At 39.6% G+C, this 18,795-nt stretch overlaps 2 protein-coding genes and 1 long non-coding RNA gene across 3 annotated transcripts; 1 reads left to right on the forward strand and 2 right to left on the reverse strand.

Moving 5' to 3' along the window:
• Positions 1–2,136: 2,136 nt before the first annotated feature.
• On the forward strand, positions 2,137–4,255 carry LOC104433048 (loganic acid O-methyltransferase). Its single transcript, XM_010045670.3, has 3 exons — positions 2,137–2,391; positions 2,721–3,383; positions 3,802–4,255. The coding sequence occupies exons 1-3, from the start codon at positions 2,302–2,304 to the stop codon at positions 4,138–4,140; spliced, it is 1,092 nt and encodes a 363-aa protein (XP_010043972.2). The 5' UTR covers positions 2,137–2,301; the 3' UTR covers positions 4,141–4,255.
• A 249-nt stretch (positions 4,256–4,504) lies between these two features.
• LOC104433045 (probable RNA-dependent RNA polymerase 1) lies at positions 4,505–11,026 on the reverse strand. The gene is made up of 5 exons (XM_010045666.3): positions 10,925–11,026; positions 9,616–10,153; positions 7,408–9,284; positions 6,441–6,591; positions 4,505–5,553 (listed from the first exon to the last, which is right to left on the reverse strand). The coding sequence occupies exons 2-5, from the start codon at positions 10,132–10,134 to the stop codon at positions 4,753–4,755; spliced, it is 3,348 nt and encodes a 1,115-aa protein (XP_010043968.2). The 5' UTR covers positions 10,135–10,153; positions 10,925–11,026; the 3' UTR covers positions 4,505–4,752.
• A 3,493-nt stretch (positions 11,027–14,519) lies between these two features.
• LOC104430893 lies at positions 14,520–17,286 on the reverse strand. The gene is made up of 3 exons (XR_005548473.1): positions 16,922–17,286; positions 15,162–15,272; positions 14,520–14,708 (listed from the first exon to the last, which is right to left on the reverse strand). It is a non-coding gene; the product is annotated as an uncharacterized LOC104430893 (long non-coding RNA).
• Between the last annotated feature and the right edge of the window lie 1,509 nt (positions 17,287–18,795).

The following is an 18,795-nucleotide window of genomic DNA, read 5'->3' on the forward strand; positions in this document are numbered from 1 at the left end:
ACTAAAATTCAATCTTAAAAATGAGAAGCAAAGGTCGACCATATTTTAGAAAGAAAAACTCTAACCAAAAGATGAAGAAGAGATGATAAATGCTTTTCTCTTCGATTCCCATTGACCGTTGAAGTCAATATTAGCTCACTGTAGATTCGACATTAAAAAAACAGAGCCTTATACAAAGATCAATTGCAAGCCTGTCCTTCATCTCATCATAGTTATTTTCTATACTATGCGATTCTGTCGTGTGATTGCTTGTGTGCTCCCCATATGCAGAATGTTAATTAAACTAGGTTTGCTGCAAATTAAAGTATAATGGACATCCTAAGTAAGTAATGTCCCTGTGATAGAACTTTGGATCATCACATCCGTACAAGGTTATTGGAGAGAAAAGTTAATTCTTATATACATATTTTATCATTCTATCGTGATTGTTATTGATCTCTCAAATTATCACGTGACGATAATTTTTTACGAAAGTTATGAAGATCAAACTTTATAAATTTTGTTAGCTTTTATTGAGAAAAAAAAAGTAATTTTCATCACCTAACATGTTAGGACTATGATAAGAGTCATTTGGTGTGTTTTTTTTTATCGTCACTTTTTATCTTGCTTGTCATTGCAAAGTACTTAATATTCCATACTTAATATTCCATTATATTAGTCTCCTCAGACAATTTTCTTCATTTGTAAGATGACTAATTGCACACGAACATGGCGTGAACAACATTTGAGATACGAATTTCCTTGCTATCAATAATTTTTCAAGTAATTAAATGTAAACTGCCTTTGCTTTTTTACCTACTGTTTATAGGGTCTAGTCTGTGAAGATGGAGTGGATTCCTTCAACTTGCTACTGAATGCGCCCTCACCGGAAGAGATGACTATGCTAGTGACCAAAAATGGCGATTTCACCATTGGAGCGATGGAGCTAACAAACCCATCGCCCCACACGACGTCCGCGGATGGATGGCGCACGTGAGCGCAGCAATGAAAGGCATGCTTGCAAAGCACTTCAACAAGGACGAAATCGACGAGTTGTTCGATCGATTGGTTCAGAAGCTGTCTGACGAGTGTTCTCAGGAACTTGAATCATGCTACACAGAAGGCATTCAACTCTTCATCATTTATTGTCCAAAAAAAAAACTCTTCATCATTTTAAACTGCAGATAAAGTATAGAGAATAATCGATGCGTAGATGCTTGTGCGCTTACCAATGTTGATTGCCCGCTCTGTCCGATAGTAGTTGAGGAAAATTGCTCAGTCACCATATTGTGTTCACGAAGAAAGAACTTATATCTTGTTCGGTTCCATGCAACGAGAATCTCATGCCAGTGGAAAGGATTATTGCGTTTGGTAACACATTTACATACTAGGTTATCCGTGATAGGATTAGCAGGGGAAATTCTGAGTGCCTCATAGCAAGATATCTTGCCTGTTTCGATAATTAGATTATTAGAGTACCAAAACATCTGGTGAGCTAGTGCACTGATAAGTTGTTTGGGCCTTTAACCTAGCAAAACAAGAAGTGCCAATTATGACCTCTAATGTCGATCTTAGGTTCCCGATCATCAAGAGCCATAGATTTGTGTGACTCTCTATAAATATGAAGTATAGGGTCGGAATGCAAAGACGGCCACAATTGATGAAAGCCTAGGTGGTCATCAACATCAATCAACACCAGATACTCGAATAGCTTAAAGTACCAAACTCAAATTTCACAGACAACCTAAGTTGGATGAGTATATCTAACTATGCCCTCCACAGATAGCCTGTAGAAGATGAAGGCGAGCAGAGCTTCAAATATGCAGTATTTTAACTTCTTTAGAGGAAAATTTTGGGTTTGGCAGGTAACAAACTGAACTTTCTTTATGATTACTCAAGGCATCAAATTTTGACTTTGCGCAATTGATTTTTGACCTGGATGGAAATCCTGCCTATTTTCGAGGACATGCTGATCTGGAGACAAGTGATTTACTCAGAAAATTCGGAATAGTCACTCCTTGAAAAGTCCAAGATATGCACGATCGAATTGAGGTTGAATGCTGCTTTGTCTCATGTGTAAAAAGCCTACTCTGGCTGCTTTATATAACCATTTGAACCGAAGCGGAGGATTAAGACCGACGTTAGTTGTGCATTGAATTTTCGCTTTTGCTGATGATCGCTCCGACAAAGTCTCTTGAAAATTCAGACCGGCAATGAGGTTCGCTTTATATAAAAAGGTACTGAACCCCTGAGCAAAATGACAGCTGAGTTCAAATTGTCCAGCACTTGAGGGAGGGAATCGAGAAGTTCACAGAGAGAGAGATGAGCGATGCTGAAACCCAACTGCCGGCGGCATACCCGATGAACGCCGGGGAGGGGGATTACAGCTACAGCAAGAACTCTTACTTCCAGGTTTTTATTTTCGTGCATTTTTTTGATATTGTCGCTAAGCAAATGTGCAAGTAAATGACAGATGCAGAAACCATGAACCCCGTGCTGCAGTAGATAGAGACTGCTACAAATCAGACTTTTACTCTCTCTGTATAACTCCCTAATGCTACATAACTTGCCTCGGAAATATCCTGATAGATGCTAACATTCATGCTGATTTCACGTTTCTTGTAGTCAGTCTCCTCATTTATTTATTTTCCCGAGAGAAAGTGCTGATTCTACGTGCATTACTTGACCTTTCCACTAGGGGATGAACTGTCATCCTCACGAATTTGAATACCGTTTTACAGAGAGCGACCACAAATGTTCTGAAGGCCATGATTGACGAGGCAATCATTGACAAGCTCGACATAGAAGCTTATGTCTCCTCCTGTCCTGCAACAATCCGCCTTGCCGACCTCGGCTGCTCGGTTGGACCAAACACCTTCATTGCCATGCATAACGCCATACATGCCATCCAAAAGAATCTCACATCCAAAGGCCTCCTTACCAAGATGCCCGAATTCCAGGTTTTCTTCAACGATCATGCTGCAAATGACTTCAACACCCTCTTCAAGTCCCTCCCTCCAGAAAAACCCTACTATGCTGCTGGAGTTCCAGGGTCGTTTCACGGGCGGCTGTTCCCAGAGTCTTCCCTCCACTTCGTGCACTCGCAGTATGCACTCCAGTGGCTTTCGAGAATACCTGATGGGATATCAAATAGAAACTCTCCAGCATGGAATAAGGGGAAAATTCACTGCACAAATGCTTCCGAGGCGGTGTGCAATGCATATGCAGGTCAGTTCAACAAGGATATGGAAGCGTTTCTGAAATCTAGAGCAGAAGAGATTGCCGCAGGAGGGATAGCAGTACTAACCATGCCTGGAAAACCAGATGATGTTCCATATTCTAAGATACCCATATGCGTAATGTATGATCTCATTGGATTGAGTCTCATGGACATGGCCAAAGAGGTATGGTATCACAATATCTCCCAACTCCTGTTCGACCTTTTCCTTATAATCTTTTATTAGACTGAAGAAGGAGAAAACAAGTCTACCTGGGATGTGAAGTTTATTCAACTTAAGAAAAGGTTTCATGCATATGCACATCTATAGACAGCACGACCAATAATACCGCTACGGTAGTCTCGAATCCAAGAACTGAAGCTCTACTCAAGTTTCTTAGAATATGCAACTCGATTATAATGTCCTTTTTTTCAATAATGTTTTCACAATTCTTCTAATCCAGAGATTTGACAGCTTATCTGTTAGGCCACTAAAATTTTCTCCCATGATAGTCATCTATCAGAGAGATCAACATTAGACTGCATGAACTTTTAACTTCATTCAACTGACGGAGAGCCACAAATGGGCGAGCTTTTCGCTGCAGGGAATAATAAGTGAAGAGCAAGTGGATTGCTTCAACATGCCACTGTATCCTGCATCTCTGGCGGAGATTGCGCAGCTAGTCAAAATGGACGGTAGTTTTCACATAGAGAAGATGGAACTGCTTAACACCCAAACGAGGTATGAAGGTGGAGTCCATGCACAAGATATTGTGATGCACCTAAGAGCGGGCTTGGAGGGGATCATCAGCAAACACTTCGGAAGCAAGATCATCGACGAACTCTTTCGACGTCTTGTAGAAAAGACTCAGGATTTCAGCCACCTACTGGAATCGAGCTACAAGGAAGGGACTCTAATGTTCATTGTTCTCAAACGCCATTGATGCATCTTTTGAAGATGACTCTACTGCCCTAAAGTTTGATTAACTAGAATAAAATCGCTAGTACCTAAATTACTCTGTTATATCTAAATTAAGTGTCCTTTCGTGGTGATTTCAATGTCAGCATTTCCATTTCAATATCAATCGCTTGTTAGAGTCGATGAGTGCCTTAGGGAATGCTTCACTAGAGATTCAAATCCCATTATGCAGTCCTAGAGAGAAACTAAAGAAATGGACAATGAATATCTCAAGAATTCTGGTAAAGAAATCTAGAAGGGGGACAAAGAACTTTCACTTGAAAAAATATGGCGACATGCATGCTGTTTTCATGGAATAGACTAGCACCGACATTGGATCATTTGCCTCCATAACTACGACACTGAGATAAAAAGTAGTTCCTTATATATATTCACACATAAAAGTAATACACAATAGTACCAAACTTATTACACACATATACACAACGGTACCAAACTTATAACAGGTTGACATATGTCATAAGAGCATGTCCGTGGAACTTACATGAGAACTGATGCAAATAATTTGCCTTCACAAGGAAGACATACATCTAAGATATACTTGAATGCTTCAGAAAATTTAACTCAGAATCTGCAGTCAAATGCTGATGTCTGCCAACTTCTCTACAGCAGCCCTCTCTCTTTTTATGTGAAGTAGCTTGTCATAAACACACCACGGAAAACTTAAGAAATGATCTTCATGAGCTTCCTCCTTATAGCGGCCCCAGAAATCAGGGTGGTAGGTCACATGATACCAAGCTGATGCCTTTGCATAAATATTAACACCTCCAGAAGCTGATCCTGACTCTGTATCATTGAACCATGACCTGGCTTCCTTTCTCAAGGACCTCGCAGCAGAATTTATACCTTCCAGGTCTCTTCTTTTATCAAAATATTTCAACTTCGTCAGGATATTCCCACTCAGCATTTCGGCCTCGGTTTTGATGTCATAATAATGCATCAACCTCCTCAATTTGCAATCATACTCAAATTTGTACTGAAAGGCTTCCATGATGTAGTCCTCAAAGCCTTCTATTTCCATTCTACAATCGTAGGAGCTCAGAGCAACTTCCCTCGTGAAGGAATTTATAGAATTAGTATGTGGTGCAATCCCCTTGACCTCTCTGTAAAGCTTCCCAATGACATGCTGAGACTCATAGGTGGACTTATCAGACTTTTCCATAAAGTCTGGGTATTCTCTAGCTCGCAGATGACACGGAATTTTAGCAGGAACACCAGTCTTCGGGAAGTCAACTGCTATGGAAAATAACTCTGCAAGCTCAGTACATGATTTGCTGCACGCCTTCCTTGGATCCTTATCTGCAAACACTGTGTGAGAGTTTGCAATAACCCCTAAACTATCATTGACCATGTAATCTGCGAAGTACTCCACGACTTCCTGGATAGTAAAACATTAAGTTGGGTTAGCATGAGTTTATCAGTTATCCACTAAGAAGGTATGTATTAGCAGCAGATGCTAACAAATGAAGTTCCTCATGAAACTAATATAGAAATGTCAAATGAGAAAGACTTTGCAAGTAAAGTTTGAAGAGACACCCTACGGAACAGAAGGACACATTCTTTAACAGGTCAAAGAACCAGAAGGTTCACATGCTGAGCAACAAGAATTACACTATGCTAATAAAACAGAGTAGATGCTCAGATATCTGCTTCGTAACAAACATTGCCAACTAAGTTCCCCAATAAAATGAATTAAGCAATGCCATCCATATGATCTAGCTTTCATGTATCTCATTCCTTCATAAACTACAAGGGAATCTAGTGATGTCTGGCACTTGTGCATCTACTGGTTTCCCTGATAGATGACTAATGGTTGCACATAGAAACTCTCCATTCAGAAGTACCAGAACATAGCCTATCCCGTGCTACATATTGTACTTTAGGACTACAAATATATTTGAAGAGCCAAAAAACATGGAATGTCAATGCCAAAGATGACAACTATAGGACATCCAACTGAGATTTTAGCAAAATTTCTGTTCATATTGCTTGTCAAAAGAATATGATATATCTGGGTAAAAGAAAACCACGCTAAATTACCACTGCAACTGTTCTTTAAAAGTCATTGATCTTATTTTTTTTTTGGTAAGTCATTGATCTCATTCAACATCCTCATCCAAGATATTTTGCACATAAGCATATCACTCGAACAATATGAATGCAAACTACATCAGCGTGGTCCTCTCAAAGGTAATGTTGACGGGCAAGCATGCATGTGCTTTCAGAGATAATAGGTGTAGCTGTCTGTTAGTGGCCAATAAGTACCTCAATGGTGACATCATGATCAAGAGTTACGGTAGGTGCCGGGGTATAATCCTTGGGTGGACAAAAACAAGGAGGAACCAGATCAGGATCCCAACAAACAAAGTAGATGTCTCCATCTAGATCGCTTCCCGAACATTCATTTGGATGAGGCCTGGAGGTTAGTAGCAAAATATCAGAAAATCATATAGATTATGTGTAAATGCTATCTGGTACAGGGCAGGAACTTGCATGAACAAACAGGGAAATCTAATCTAGATCCGTTCCATGATTGCTCGTAATTATGAAACTTAACATCTAAAGAAAGTCCGGATAAATCAATCTTTTTGGTATCTATTAAGTAAATAACATGAGAGCTACAATGATAATCACAGCTGAAGAAATATGTCAAGTTCTACTTATAGCCAGAGATGCCAGTTGACCAACTAGGGGAAAAAATGGAGTTGAGAAGTAATGTGATCATGATTTTATCTGCTTACATATGGTTGTCTAGGATGGACAACATGGGTTTGTTCGTACAATATCTTTTGTGCACCCCAGTTACATGAATGTTTCTATCTATATATATAAATACATGACCAAACAAAGAAAATGTTGATACGTCATTCAGTTCATTCACATGCTTAATACTCTGTCCTTGATAGCCTTGAAAAAATATTTCTCATAAAAAATTTTGCACATTGTCAACACCACCTTGGTATCTTTATGAGCAAACTAGTGCGCCCTCCACCTTTTTATAAAATAATCACAATTACCAAACAAACCCACTAGGTTTTTTCTCCTTTTTTTTTTTGGGGGGGGCAACGGTTGGCTGAGACCGGAGGTTTCAGACAATAAATATTGAAAAAGAAAAAAACAGAGAGAGATGCGTCCAGACTCAACTACCTAGATTGTTACTCGGTAGGAATGAAGAACAGACACGGTAAAAAAAATGAGTACCAGCAGGCAGCAGTAAAAGGAAAAAATTTACCTCTTTCCTTTCTGAGGAAAAACAATGCAATCAACCATATGGTGCAGAGATGGAATATCAACAGCCTTTAAGACACGGACATCTCCAGGATGCAAGCAAGGGTTTTTCGCAACCACCAACTCTCCCTGAAAGATAAAGGTGTCGAGCGGGGACTCACTTCTGCTCGACTTTAGCATGGTTTTGCTTCCAAACTGCAAATTTCCGACCCTAGAGAGTTGTACAAACACCTGACCATATTCCAAAGTCTTTGTTTCATCCAAACATCCCATCATTGATCTTCCATTTGGCACAAAGATCCTTGCTTTGGTACGCAAGTCAAGCAACTTCGATGCACAGAATGTTCGAAGCATCATTGATAGAAAGGGTTCCACATCTGGCTCATAACCACAGATAAGCATTTCTAGAAGAACCTTTGTATTCTCTCCAGGAGACATAAGCTCCAGCGCACGCTGCGCCACCAGAGGATCCTTTAAAATAGCATCCAATTGACATAGCGCCTCTCTTTGCTTCCTTTCAAAAATATGATCCTCGACTCCAAGAGTAGACAAAAGAGTAATAATCTGTCGATTAAGAAAGCAAGGCTGATACCTGCTCCACGCTAAAACATCTAGTTTCGTATTTGATGATTCGTATTTGAGCATGCTGCCTCTTAATGATAATTTCTTTGATGAAGTTGGATCCACTGCCACAACACCTTTGAACCCACCATATCGAATCTGAAATGCAGATGGGGTTGAAATTGTAAGACCGCATTTTCTAGCCACTTCCAGAGCAAATTGGCGAGATAGTTTCCCAATACCATCAGAGAAAACATATTTAACTCCACCATTTATAATTTCCACATCCGGTATCCTTTCAACTTCATCTTTCCTGACATTAAGAGTTTCCGTTGACGAACTAAAGGACTGACCAAGTCTGGCAGCATATTTTGCCACATTTCGTATCTTACGAAAATCCCCCATCCACTCTCTTATATCTGCCGCAGTAAGCCCTTCCCTGGAAGCAAACATCCAAAGAGAACTATCCCGTAATTGACTTGATGAAAAGGCAAGAAACTCAAACCTCTTATCACCAATAAGAATTCCATCTCTCAATGTTGAGACTATCCTCTTATAAATTCCACTTCGCCTTTCTTCACTTGCAGAGTTACGTGGAGACAAATCTGTTGAATAAATTTTGTCAAGCTCCTCATCAACAAAAGAAACACGGAGAAAATTATCGATATCTCCAGGATAGTTACGCAGCACCCGATTTGAAACATTCACTTCTGGACCACAGAGATACATCTTAGAAGGAGTTACTTGAGCCCTACGCACATACACCAACCCGTCATCTAGAGAAAGAGTGCCAGCTGTAGGTTTACGGTCAGAACCCAGATACCGCCGATATTGATCCTCGAGCCAAGTTACAGGATGGTAACAACAATCTTTTAGACGACCCAGTTTTTCCAAAGCATGTTCTATGCAATCAACATTCATGTCCATTCTTCTCGGATCAACCAGCCGGAAAAAATTTTGATCCAGAACAGGCCATGGTAGATACCCATGCTGAACCAAGGAACAGACCTTGAACAAGATTCCATATGGCAATGCAACTCCAGCAGGTGGAAGCACAACAGGTACAAGATCTGAATGATAAGTACAAGGAGGGGCACTTTTCAGGGTGAACCACCTACTCTGTTCTTTGTAGTGATTGAGATACTTATCAAAATCAGGAAGCTGATGATGATGCTGAAGTTCCAAACACAAAGAGGAAGATTGGCCAATACAGAAAGATGGGGTAAAATCAACTTCCCTAACCCATTGGTCATCAGCAGCTGCCATAAAATATTTGAGAGAGGAGGAATCTTTTTCGTGGATCCGAGGGGCACCTAGTAACTGGTGAAATAAGACCACAGAAAGGAAAAAAAAAAGATTTAGTAGTGTCCAGCTTGACGGGTACATAAAACCATTGTGCTATTACAGAGGAAAATTGCTGCTCTACCAATAATATACGAATGGGGGAACTTCATAAATCAAACATCTTAGAAAGAGTATCACCCTTAGAGAAGTAAAACAGCAGCTCTTTTATATATTGTGAATCACTACAACCTGCCCTGTTTAGGCCCTCCTACCGCATACAATTCATCAACATATCCAATACCGATAAGAACATAGCAATTCGATGTTATGGCTTAAAAACTTCAAGCATTAAGTTGAAGCATCAAACCTGAATGACTAGATACTTCAGAGTTGAACCACATGGTTGGTGCAGCTGAATCTGCCAAATATTCTCATAGGAGAGCTCAAGCTTGTAGCCCACAAAATTATAGGTTAAAAAGAAGAACAATTTTCTCATGCCAAATCCAAATTTTACGGAGGCATTTGGGCTCTCCCACAAGGCAGTGAACGTATCCTCAGAAGTCTGACATCCAAAATGCAAAGTCACATTATCCAGGGAGTGCTGAAAGACCTTGGGATTTGGAACAATATCAGAATCTCGTTCCATTGCCTTTATATATGAATCACCATACCAGAGATTCCTACTATTAGCGAGAGCAATAATATCTTCACCATCACATTTATCAGTAAATTGAACATGGGCACATGTTCTTCGCTCTTTAACTCTTGGTTTCTGAACTTCCACTGCATAAACAGTCATCTTGCCAGTATATTGCTCCAGAAAATCCTTGACTGCTTTTGCACTAATTGGTGAGTAGAACCCGTACAACTGAATAGTCCTACCCATGCTATCTCAAAGACTCTAACTGCAATTGAAAAAAATAAAAATAAATAAACACATAAAAAAGAATGAAGTTGAAGACATAACATGGATATTGCCTCCGCGCAATGCTCATAAAGAATGACAGATTGGGTTCCACATAACCAAAACTAAAGAGTCAAACTACGCAATCTCAATTCTTACTCTTTAACTATCTGCAAGTACATCTAGGCACATTTTCAAGAACAAAGACTAGACATGATCAAAAGCGCCTATTCGCAACTCATCAACTAGCAAACACCTCATAACTACGCGGGAACTCGACAGCGGCTAAGTCTCATATACGATTGCATGACCAAATTACACGCTCGGCAGGATGTGATTCATATCCTCAAGATCACCGAGACAAGTACAACAACACAAGCACGTTGATCCGCTTCCTCCTAACGAGTTCAACGATCCATGTCCAAAACAAACGCGAAAGGGGTTCTTAATCCAACACTTGTCTATTTCAAACGACGTGCGCAGTCAAAGCATATGTGTTCTCTGACTCATCACTAGCACCTAGCTCCGCCTCTCCCTCACCGGAACAACCCGACCCCCCCAGGCGGCCACATCTTCCACCGAATTACGAAACGTAAGAACATCCTAGCAAGCAGGACAGCCGGAAGAGGCTTTTGAAACATCTACGACGGATTGGAGTAAGAAGACTCCGCTCGAGAAGGCGGGAAATGATGATCGCAGAGATGAACAATCCGAAAGTTCGAAATCCAAGCCGACAGAGCGAGTGTCGCGATCATAGAAGTCGCATTCTTACGTGGAATCGGCATTCGCAGCCGATGCGCCGGCCGCCGCCGCCGCGGCCTGAAGCAACGGGCCCGCGGTTTGCACCGGACGTGGCGGTCCATCTCCGGAGGCTCCGTCGTGGCAAAAGCCATGACAGAAGGAGGAGGAGGAGGAGAGAGAGAGAGAGAGATTTGACTACTGTCAACGCCGGAGTCAGCATATAAAGAAGGACAGTCGCGCTGAGCAGTCGCCGGCGCGTCAGCTCACGCGCCTCCGTGAATTTTATTTTACTTTCTATGTTTTTACAATTTACAAAGTATTGATGCTAGTAAATTTTTAAATCGTTACTTCCTAATGTCGACTTGGCCATGACGTGTCCCCCGACGGACGTTGAGTCAGCAAATAAAAGGGGAAAAAATGAAAATCATAAAAATGAATTTTAGAAAAAAAAAAATTAGAATCACGGGAACAACTTTATTCACGAATTCAAACCTTTTGGAGGATCCGACCAAGAAAAAAACCTTTTGGAGGAATAAAGAATTTATTTCTCAACTCCAAATTCAAAAATCACCAAATAATCACAAGCTATTCTCTCCAAAAAAAAAAAAAAAAAAATCACAAGCTAACTATTGAATTCAACCCAAAAAAAAAAAATATAAACAGCATGAAGAAAAAAAGCTCGAATGAACAAGCAAACATTCAAAAGTTAAAACCCCACAAAAATGATTGAATTCATCAATCTACCAAAATAAAGTCACATGTCAATGAAACCGGTCCGACTTATTTTTACATAGGCTAAAATTCGAACTAAAAAATGAGAAGCAAAGGTCAAACATATTTGAAAAAGGAAATACTCCAAGGAAAGGACAGAGGAGATCAAAAATGCTTCTCTTCAATTCCCGTTGATCATTGAATTCACAATGGGTTCACACTAGATTCGACATTAAACAAACATAGCCTTATGCAAAGATTAATTTCAAACCTATCATTCTCCATCTTATCATAGTTGTTTTCGCATACACTATTAATTAAACTAGCTTTGACGCAACTAAAGTGTAAAGGACCTATAGAATGGAATGAATGAAATCCTAAGCAAATAACATCGCAGTGATAGGATTTCAAACCACGACATCCGTACAAGGTAATTGGAAAAAAACAAACAGAAAAGAACACAGAAAACAAGAGCATACGAGAGAATTCAATTAGTACATACTCATGCAACGGGCAAAGACTCTTTCGAGAATAATGATGGTGGTGGTGGATCGAACATAACAAGATCATACACCTCCCAAACATTGCATCACTAATCATCATAGAACTCGCGCATGTTCGAAAAAGAAACGTGATCCAAATGAGAAGACAGACTGAGAGAGAGAGATGATCCAATGATGTGGGAGTGAGTGCATGAATGGACAGAGAAAGATCGGGGACTCACCCGGACGGAGAATTGACAGAGGTGCGCCAAAATGCTGAATTGCTGAAGGTAGAGAGCGTTGTGTGGAAGTGCAAGAAGCGGGACCTATTATTTATAGCTCTGGAAAAGACCGGTGAAAACATAGGAAAGCCTTGTCTGTCAAGTGTGTCAACAGTACTAGTCAACCATCCCTCAGAAGTTCCTCTCTTTCCCCTGATTAAAAATCCCCCACCTTGAGAAGTTCTTCTCTCTCCCTCCCTGATAAGATGCCACCTTCAGAAGTCTTTCCCTCTCTCTTCCCACGGGCTGTGATTCAGTCCATCGCACGAGCTTCCAGTCCTGCTGTGTCCACTTTTGTGTACGGTATGTGCTGCGGAAAAACATGTAGGAGAATGAGATGATTTTGAAGACGGAGAGATAATTGAAATGTCTGCACATACATTCGAACCTACAACAGATTCTGAATGCACTCGAACATATACAGAGGACAATCACTTATAAGTTAATCAGTGTGGGCAAACTTGAAACATTTTCTAGTGACTTGGTTAACAACACGAGATTTCTTATTTTAGATCTCAATTTTTATTGGGCTATTAGCAAAGGAAGACAATACAAATGGAGGGATTACAGATGACTGTATAAGTCTATTTTCCGTATCTTTTACATTCATACTGTCTTGCTTATTTTATGTACATACAAAGTTTTTCATTTATCACTGCTCCTATACCTCAATCTCCACCATCTACACACTGTGACAACCACGAGAAAGCTCAAAAGGTCAGGTCAACCAATTCACCCCCTCTAAGCCCATCCGAGGATTGCCATTGGCGGGCTTTCTCATCTGGTCAAACCTCTGAAAGATGCAGGATTTTCATAGTGGATCTGATCACAGAACAATCTAGAACATGGCTCGAAAACATGCCCTTTTAGTTCACGGTGGGGAAGCTAAAACAAAAGGAGGGAATAATTAGCGTGACCCACATGACTTGGGTATACTCTTATCTTCTCTCTTTTTTTAATCCGGGTATGCTTTGTTTATTAATTCCCTTATAGGAGAAATCGAACCATCACTACCATGGCAAGTAGGAGCAACTGAAGAAGGCAGCTACCTCATCCGGTGAAAAGAAAGCTTATGTCCTTCGGTATAATAATTCATATTACTCCATAATAGAGGCATTTACATAACTTAACTCCCACCCCCCATATAAGATCTAGGAATTTTCGTCACTTGACAAAGATTGATATGATCAATCGAGATCCTAATGTTTAACATGATGGAGTTAAGCTCAAATATGACTAAATTTGAAGTTAGGATCCTCCCCGACACGCTAATTATCAAGCTCAGGATGCAAATGGACAGTGTAAAGAGATGGTATGTACTGCTAAAGTATAAAAGAGGTAATTTATGTCCCTCGGATTATTTATACTTATCCCAATCGGATAAAATATATTACAAAATGGAGGATATTGAGATTTACACTAAAATCACTTATATAGAAACGTGTAATGTACGCATGATTTAAATTCTTTAACAATTTAATATTAAGTTAACCCAGTCGAATAGGCTAGATTGGTCACATCATGAACCACCCCTTAGTGGGCAAGACAAATGATTGGTTTGCTTTTCTGGGACATGATCCGAACGGGACCCAGTTAATCCCCTTGACAAGGTGCTTGAAGCACATAATTCCGAATGCACCTTTCCCTCTTCTGCACGTCCTTGTTCACTTATTCTCTTTTCCCTCCTTTTCCATCCTCACTTTCTTCATCGCTAAACTGCTAATCCTTGAAATACAAGCACTCCATACCTAGAAAGCAAGTAGCACAAATTAGCACTACATGGACAGTAACGATTATCTGGGTAGTTGGCACTTGGCCTTGTCCATTCTTGTACTAAAGCGAGGGCTAGGATTCGAGGTTTCTCGTTGAGCGCAAATTGTTTACTCTGTTGATATATCTCGATATTTGGTTCGCTAACATTTGCTTGGCCTGCTCGATGAACTATGTGGGTTTTGAAAGCACGTACTTCCTTAACAAGTGATTGATACTCAAAATCAACAGCAACCTTAGTTACGCATATAAAGTTGCCCAGCAAGTTAATACATACATGATACGTACATAACAGGTCGTTGAAAATGGTATAAATACATTACGAGTACATACGAGGAAACTGATGCCGAGATTGCAGCTGCTCTTTTTATTCTCTTTTTGAACTTCCCCTTTTTAACCAAGAAATGAAGATTTTTTTATCCAGTCACTAAAATTAATTATCCAAAGGGGGCAAAACAACATCCTGTATGGGCACAAGCTTTGCTTGCCCACCATATTCTTCGGGCAAGACTTCGGCGCCAATTTCCTTGAAGAGTTGTTCTCGTTCATCTTCGTTGCTCACAATCACGATCTGCAGAATTTATTTCAGGATTAAGGTCGAGATTAGGAGGCAATGCTTGACAAGCAAGATTAGTGAAGTAGATATTGTTTAAGATGTATTATCATCAGGTGCGTCTAGAGAGCCTATGAAGGAGAGGCATTCTCAATTTTTGTAATTATTGAAAGCTCGGTTTCAAAATCCTATATTTTTGCTTAGTGGAAAATTACTCATCGATGCAAATGCTTTGATTGACAGTGTAGATGTTTTGTATTGTGACTGAGCTCCTTTTTAAGTTCTTGAGTTCTTTTTGTACAAGTGCTTGCACCCCCTTGGTGCCCTATGGTGATACTATCTTCCTATCAAGGGAAAAAGAGGTGCAGAGGATGCATAAATCATATTAGGCCAAAATTTGAATAATGTGCAAAACGAGAGAAACTATGCATTGATTCGGAATAATTATGTGCAGAGGCAAAAGAAGTGCACCTTTTCCAGTGTTGCCTTCTCGAGGAATCGAGAAATCATTCTCCAAACACTGACAAAGAACCCTGGCATATTCAGAATGAAGAGCTTGGCCAGGCGCTCAGGATAGTAAGCCTGCGTAATAAGAATCCCGTGATTCAGAGGAACGTAACTATCAAGGCATCGAACTTTCAGTGGTAGAACCTTTAGCTAAAGAATAATGTCTACTTCTTGTCCAACTGATGCTTAATACCAATGGAGTTATTGGATAATCATTGTCGATACTTTGATAGATAGATTTCACTTTACCCAACGAGCTTTTCTCTTTGAATCTAATAACTACAGAACCTTAGACATGACATTACTGAGGTTAGTCTTCATTCCATGGTTAAGATTAGTTACGTGATCAACCTTCTGGCTGCAATATCAAGACAGTTGACGATTTCTCACTTGCAGCAATTGAATCTCACATACCCTTAGAGATCGATACAACTTGAAGTGGGAAGGGAAAATTAACCCAATTAGAACAGAGGCTAAAGGGGGATATAATTCTAAAAGAATTAAATGGAAGAACTCTGTTCTAAAGCTTCAAACCAGAGCGCCAAAAACTCAATACAAAAATGGAAAAAAGAAAGACAGCTTAAACAGATTTAGATTAAGGGAAAAAGAAGAAAGACAATTGACAAAATTCAAGTCAACAGACTTAGCATGTACTCTATACATGAGGTTTCAAATTGTGTGCTCGGAGTTAGGGTTTCTTTCCTTTCTGATCTACACAACTTTGGTTGGGCATTTTAAATTTTATGACGTCCCCTGCAAGTTCATACATTAAGGCTCCTGTGAGAGTTCTGATTTCATCTTGCAAATTAGATGTGTCCATGGAAATCAACTATTTGAATGTATAAGACTCACAGTATAAGAAGTTCTGACTAGATACAAATGCGTTTGCTGAAAGAATAAAGTTCTAGACTGCATTAGTTTCTTAAATAGGTGATAGAACCCAAAGGGCTAGAGTAGACTTGAATAGCTTAGTTTGCTCTACTATAACGTGTTTTGAATTACCCAAAGTCGATAGAACTAAGTGCAGTAGCTTGCACTACAATGACACGGATAATTTTCATTGCCAATGAATTTGTATTGTCCCACATCAATCATGTCACCTATAAATAGCTTACAAATTCATTTCGAGAATGGCACTTCGGGTGCAGGAAACAGTCATATTCCTTTTCATGTAAATTCAAAAGTCTCTCAATAAAAGAGAGCCCTTTCAATTCAAAATTTGGAAAAAGAACATAATAATCAAACATTGCAATATACCCAAGTAAACAGCTCTAAGAAAAGCTGCTAGTGGAAAATCTTTGCAAAAATAAGCAGGTAAAAGGTGTTCTTCCTGAATAATTGGTCTCAGTCTTCTGACATTTTTCAACATTTGTGAATGCAAAACCAAGAGGACCTCTCAGACAATGTACCATCAAGCAATTATAAAAGTTTTCCAAAGAATTGCAGAAAGGAGAATCACTAAGCAGAGTTTTTGTTTCAGTTGTTCTTTTCTTCTTTCATTTGTTTTGCTTTTAGTTTGTAGATTACTACAAGTGGAGACCAGATATTTACACAATATAATTCATTTGGATCTTTTTTAAGACTAGATCACCTTATAAGAACAAACCAATTTTCTCCTAGTTGCTATCCGTGTTCTCATCTATGAGCAGATAGATCTAGTGTGAAGGACTAGCAGACAGATACATGAGATAAATAAGAAACAAAACTCTAAGTGAGATAAGTACCTGTAAAAACTGAAATCCAGTGATGAATCCACGTACATCAACATTCTTGTAACTTAGCTTTTGCAGATCAAGAATGGCAATCACCTTTTCATTCCCTATTTCCTGTCCTTTGAAAGAACTGAAACGGAATGCATACACCTTGATTTAGTTGATCAACTAAAAATTCAGGACCTCAATAATCACACGTACTTGTCAGGAAACACGATTCACTAATTCAGCCAAAAAGCATAACTCTCTTTGTAAGCAGGAGATTATCATCAGCATTAGGTAGATTCTAATTTTATTGGAGGAAAACAGGTTTGCAGATGTCCAGAATTTCTCCAATGTTGACAAGGAGAGGGTTCAGAAAGGAAAGACAGAAACAGAAATCATCAAAAATAGAGACGCTGATGTAGTGGTACTGGCAAAAACTATACGAGGATCCAAAATCGGAAATTATGTCTATTTACTGATCTAGTTATTAAATGGTGATCCACAAAATTGTCGCAATCTTTAAAGGATGTCGGAAAGATACATGACAGTGAAGAAATCCTTCTAAGTGTCCAATATGAATGAGAGATGGAAAAGTTAAGAAGGTGAATACCAGTTCGGGTGATTCAGTTCTTTCATGACTATCATCTCTGTGTGTGTTTACTCTAGTGTGCCTACGAATATCTGAGAAGCACAAGGCCATATGTACTTGTCTAATGACAACCACAAATCCGATTGTCGCTGCTACTCAACCCAAGATCACTTTCCCTTTTTTGCACGACAGATACAATCATCTTGAATATCTATCACGAGCACTCCCTCTCCCTCCCTTTTTTTCAATAATGTTTTCACAATTCTTCTAATCCAGAGATTCGACAGCTTATCTGTTAGGCCACTAAAATTTTCTCCCATGATAGTCATCTATCAGAGAGATCAACATTAGACTGCATGAACTTTTTAACTTCATTCAACTGACGGAGAGCCACAAATGGGCGAGCTTTTCACTGCAGGAAATAATAAGTGAAGAGCAAGTGGATTGCTTCAACATGCCACTGTATCCTGCATCTCCGGCGGAGATTGTGCGGCTAGTCAAAATGGACGGTAGTTTTCACATGGAGAAGATGGAGCTGCTCAACACCCAAACAAGGCATGAAGACGGAGTCCATGCACAGGATATTGTGATACACCTAAGAGCAGGCTTGGAGGGGATCATCAGCAAACACTTCGGAAGCAAGATCATCGACGAACTCTTTCGACGTCTTGTGGAAAAGACTCAGGATTTCAGCCACCTACTGGAATCGAGCTACAAGGAAGGGACTCTAATGTTCATTGTTCTCAAACGCCATTGATGCATCTTTTGAAGATGACTCAGCTGCCCTAAAATTCGATTAACTAGAATAAAATCGCTAGTACTTAAACTACTCTGTTATTTCTAGATTAAATGTCCTTTCGTGGTGATTTCAGTTTCAGCATTTCCATTTCAATATCAATCGCTTGTTAGAGTTGACGAGTGCCTTAGGGAATGCTTAACTAGAGATTCAAACCCCATTCCGCAGTCCTAGAGAGAAACTAAAGAAATGAACAATGAATATCTCAAGAATTCTGGTAAAGAAATCCGAAAGGGGGACAAAGAACTTTCACTTGAAAAAATATTGCGACGTGCATGCTGTTTTCATTGAATAGACTAGCACTGACATCGGATCGTTTGCTTCCATAACTACGACATTGAGATAAAAAGTAGCTCCTTATATATATATATATATATATATATATATATTCACACATAAAAGTAATCCACAACGGTACCAAACTTATTACAGATTGACATATGTCATAAGAGCATGTCCGTGGAACTTACAGGACAACTAATGCAAATCATTTGCCTTCACAAGGAAGACATACAT

Source organism: Eucalyptus grandis, chromosome 2, assembly GCF_016545825.1.
Source record: "Eucalyptus grandis isolate ANBG69807.140 chromosome 2, ASM1654582v1, whole genome shotgun sequence".
Classification (NCBI taxonomy): domain Eukaryota; kingdom Viridiplantae; phylum Streptophyta; class Magnoliopsida; order Myrtales; family Myrtaceae; genus Eucalyptus; species Eucalyptus grandis.

Bases quoted from the DNA above. Each gene is read 5' to 3' on its own strand.
- LOC104433048 (XM_010045670.3), top strand. From the start codon at position 2,302: ATGAGCGATGCTGAAACCCAACTGCCGGCGGCATACCCGATGAACGCC. The intron at 2,392-2,720 runs GTTTTTATTTTC...ACCGTTTTACAG, and splicing joins GCAAGAACTCTTACTTCCAG to AGAGCGACCACAAATGTTCT. The intron at 3,384-3,801 runs GTATGGTATCAC...TTTTCGCTGCAG, and splicing joins TCATGGACATGGCCAAAGAG to GGAATAATAAGTGAAGAGCA.
- LOC104433045 (XM_010045666.3), bottom strand. From the start codon at position 10,134: ATGGGTAGGACTATTCAGTTGTACGGGTTCTACTCACCAATTAGTGCA. The intron at 6,592-7,407 runs GTAAATTTTTTC...ACTAACCTCCAG, and splicing joins TTTCCTCAGAAAGGAAAGAG to GCCTCATCCAAATGAATGTT. The intron at 5,554-6,440 runs GTACTTATTGGC...TTTACTATCCAG, and splicing joins ATCATGATGTCACCATTGAG to GAAGTCGTGGAGTACTTCGC.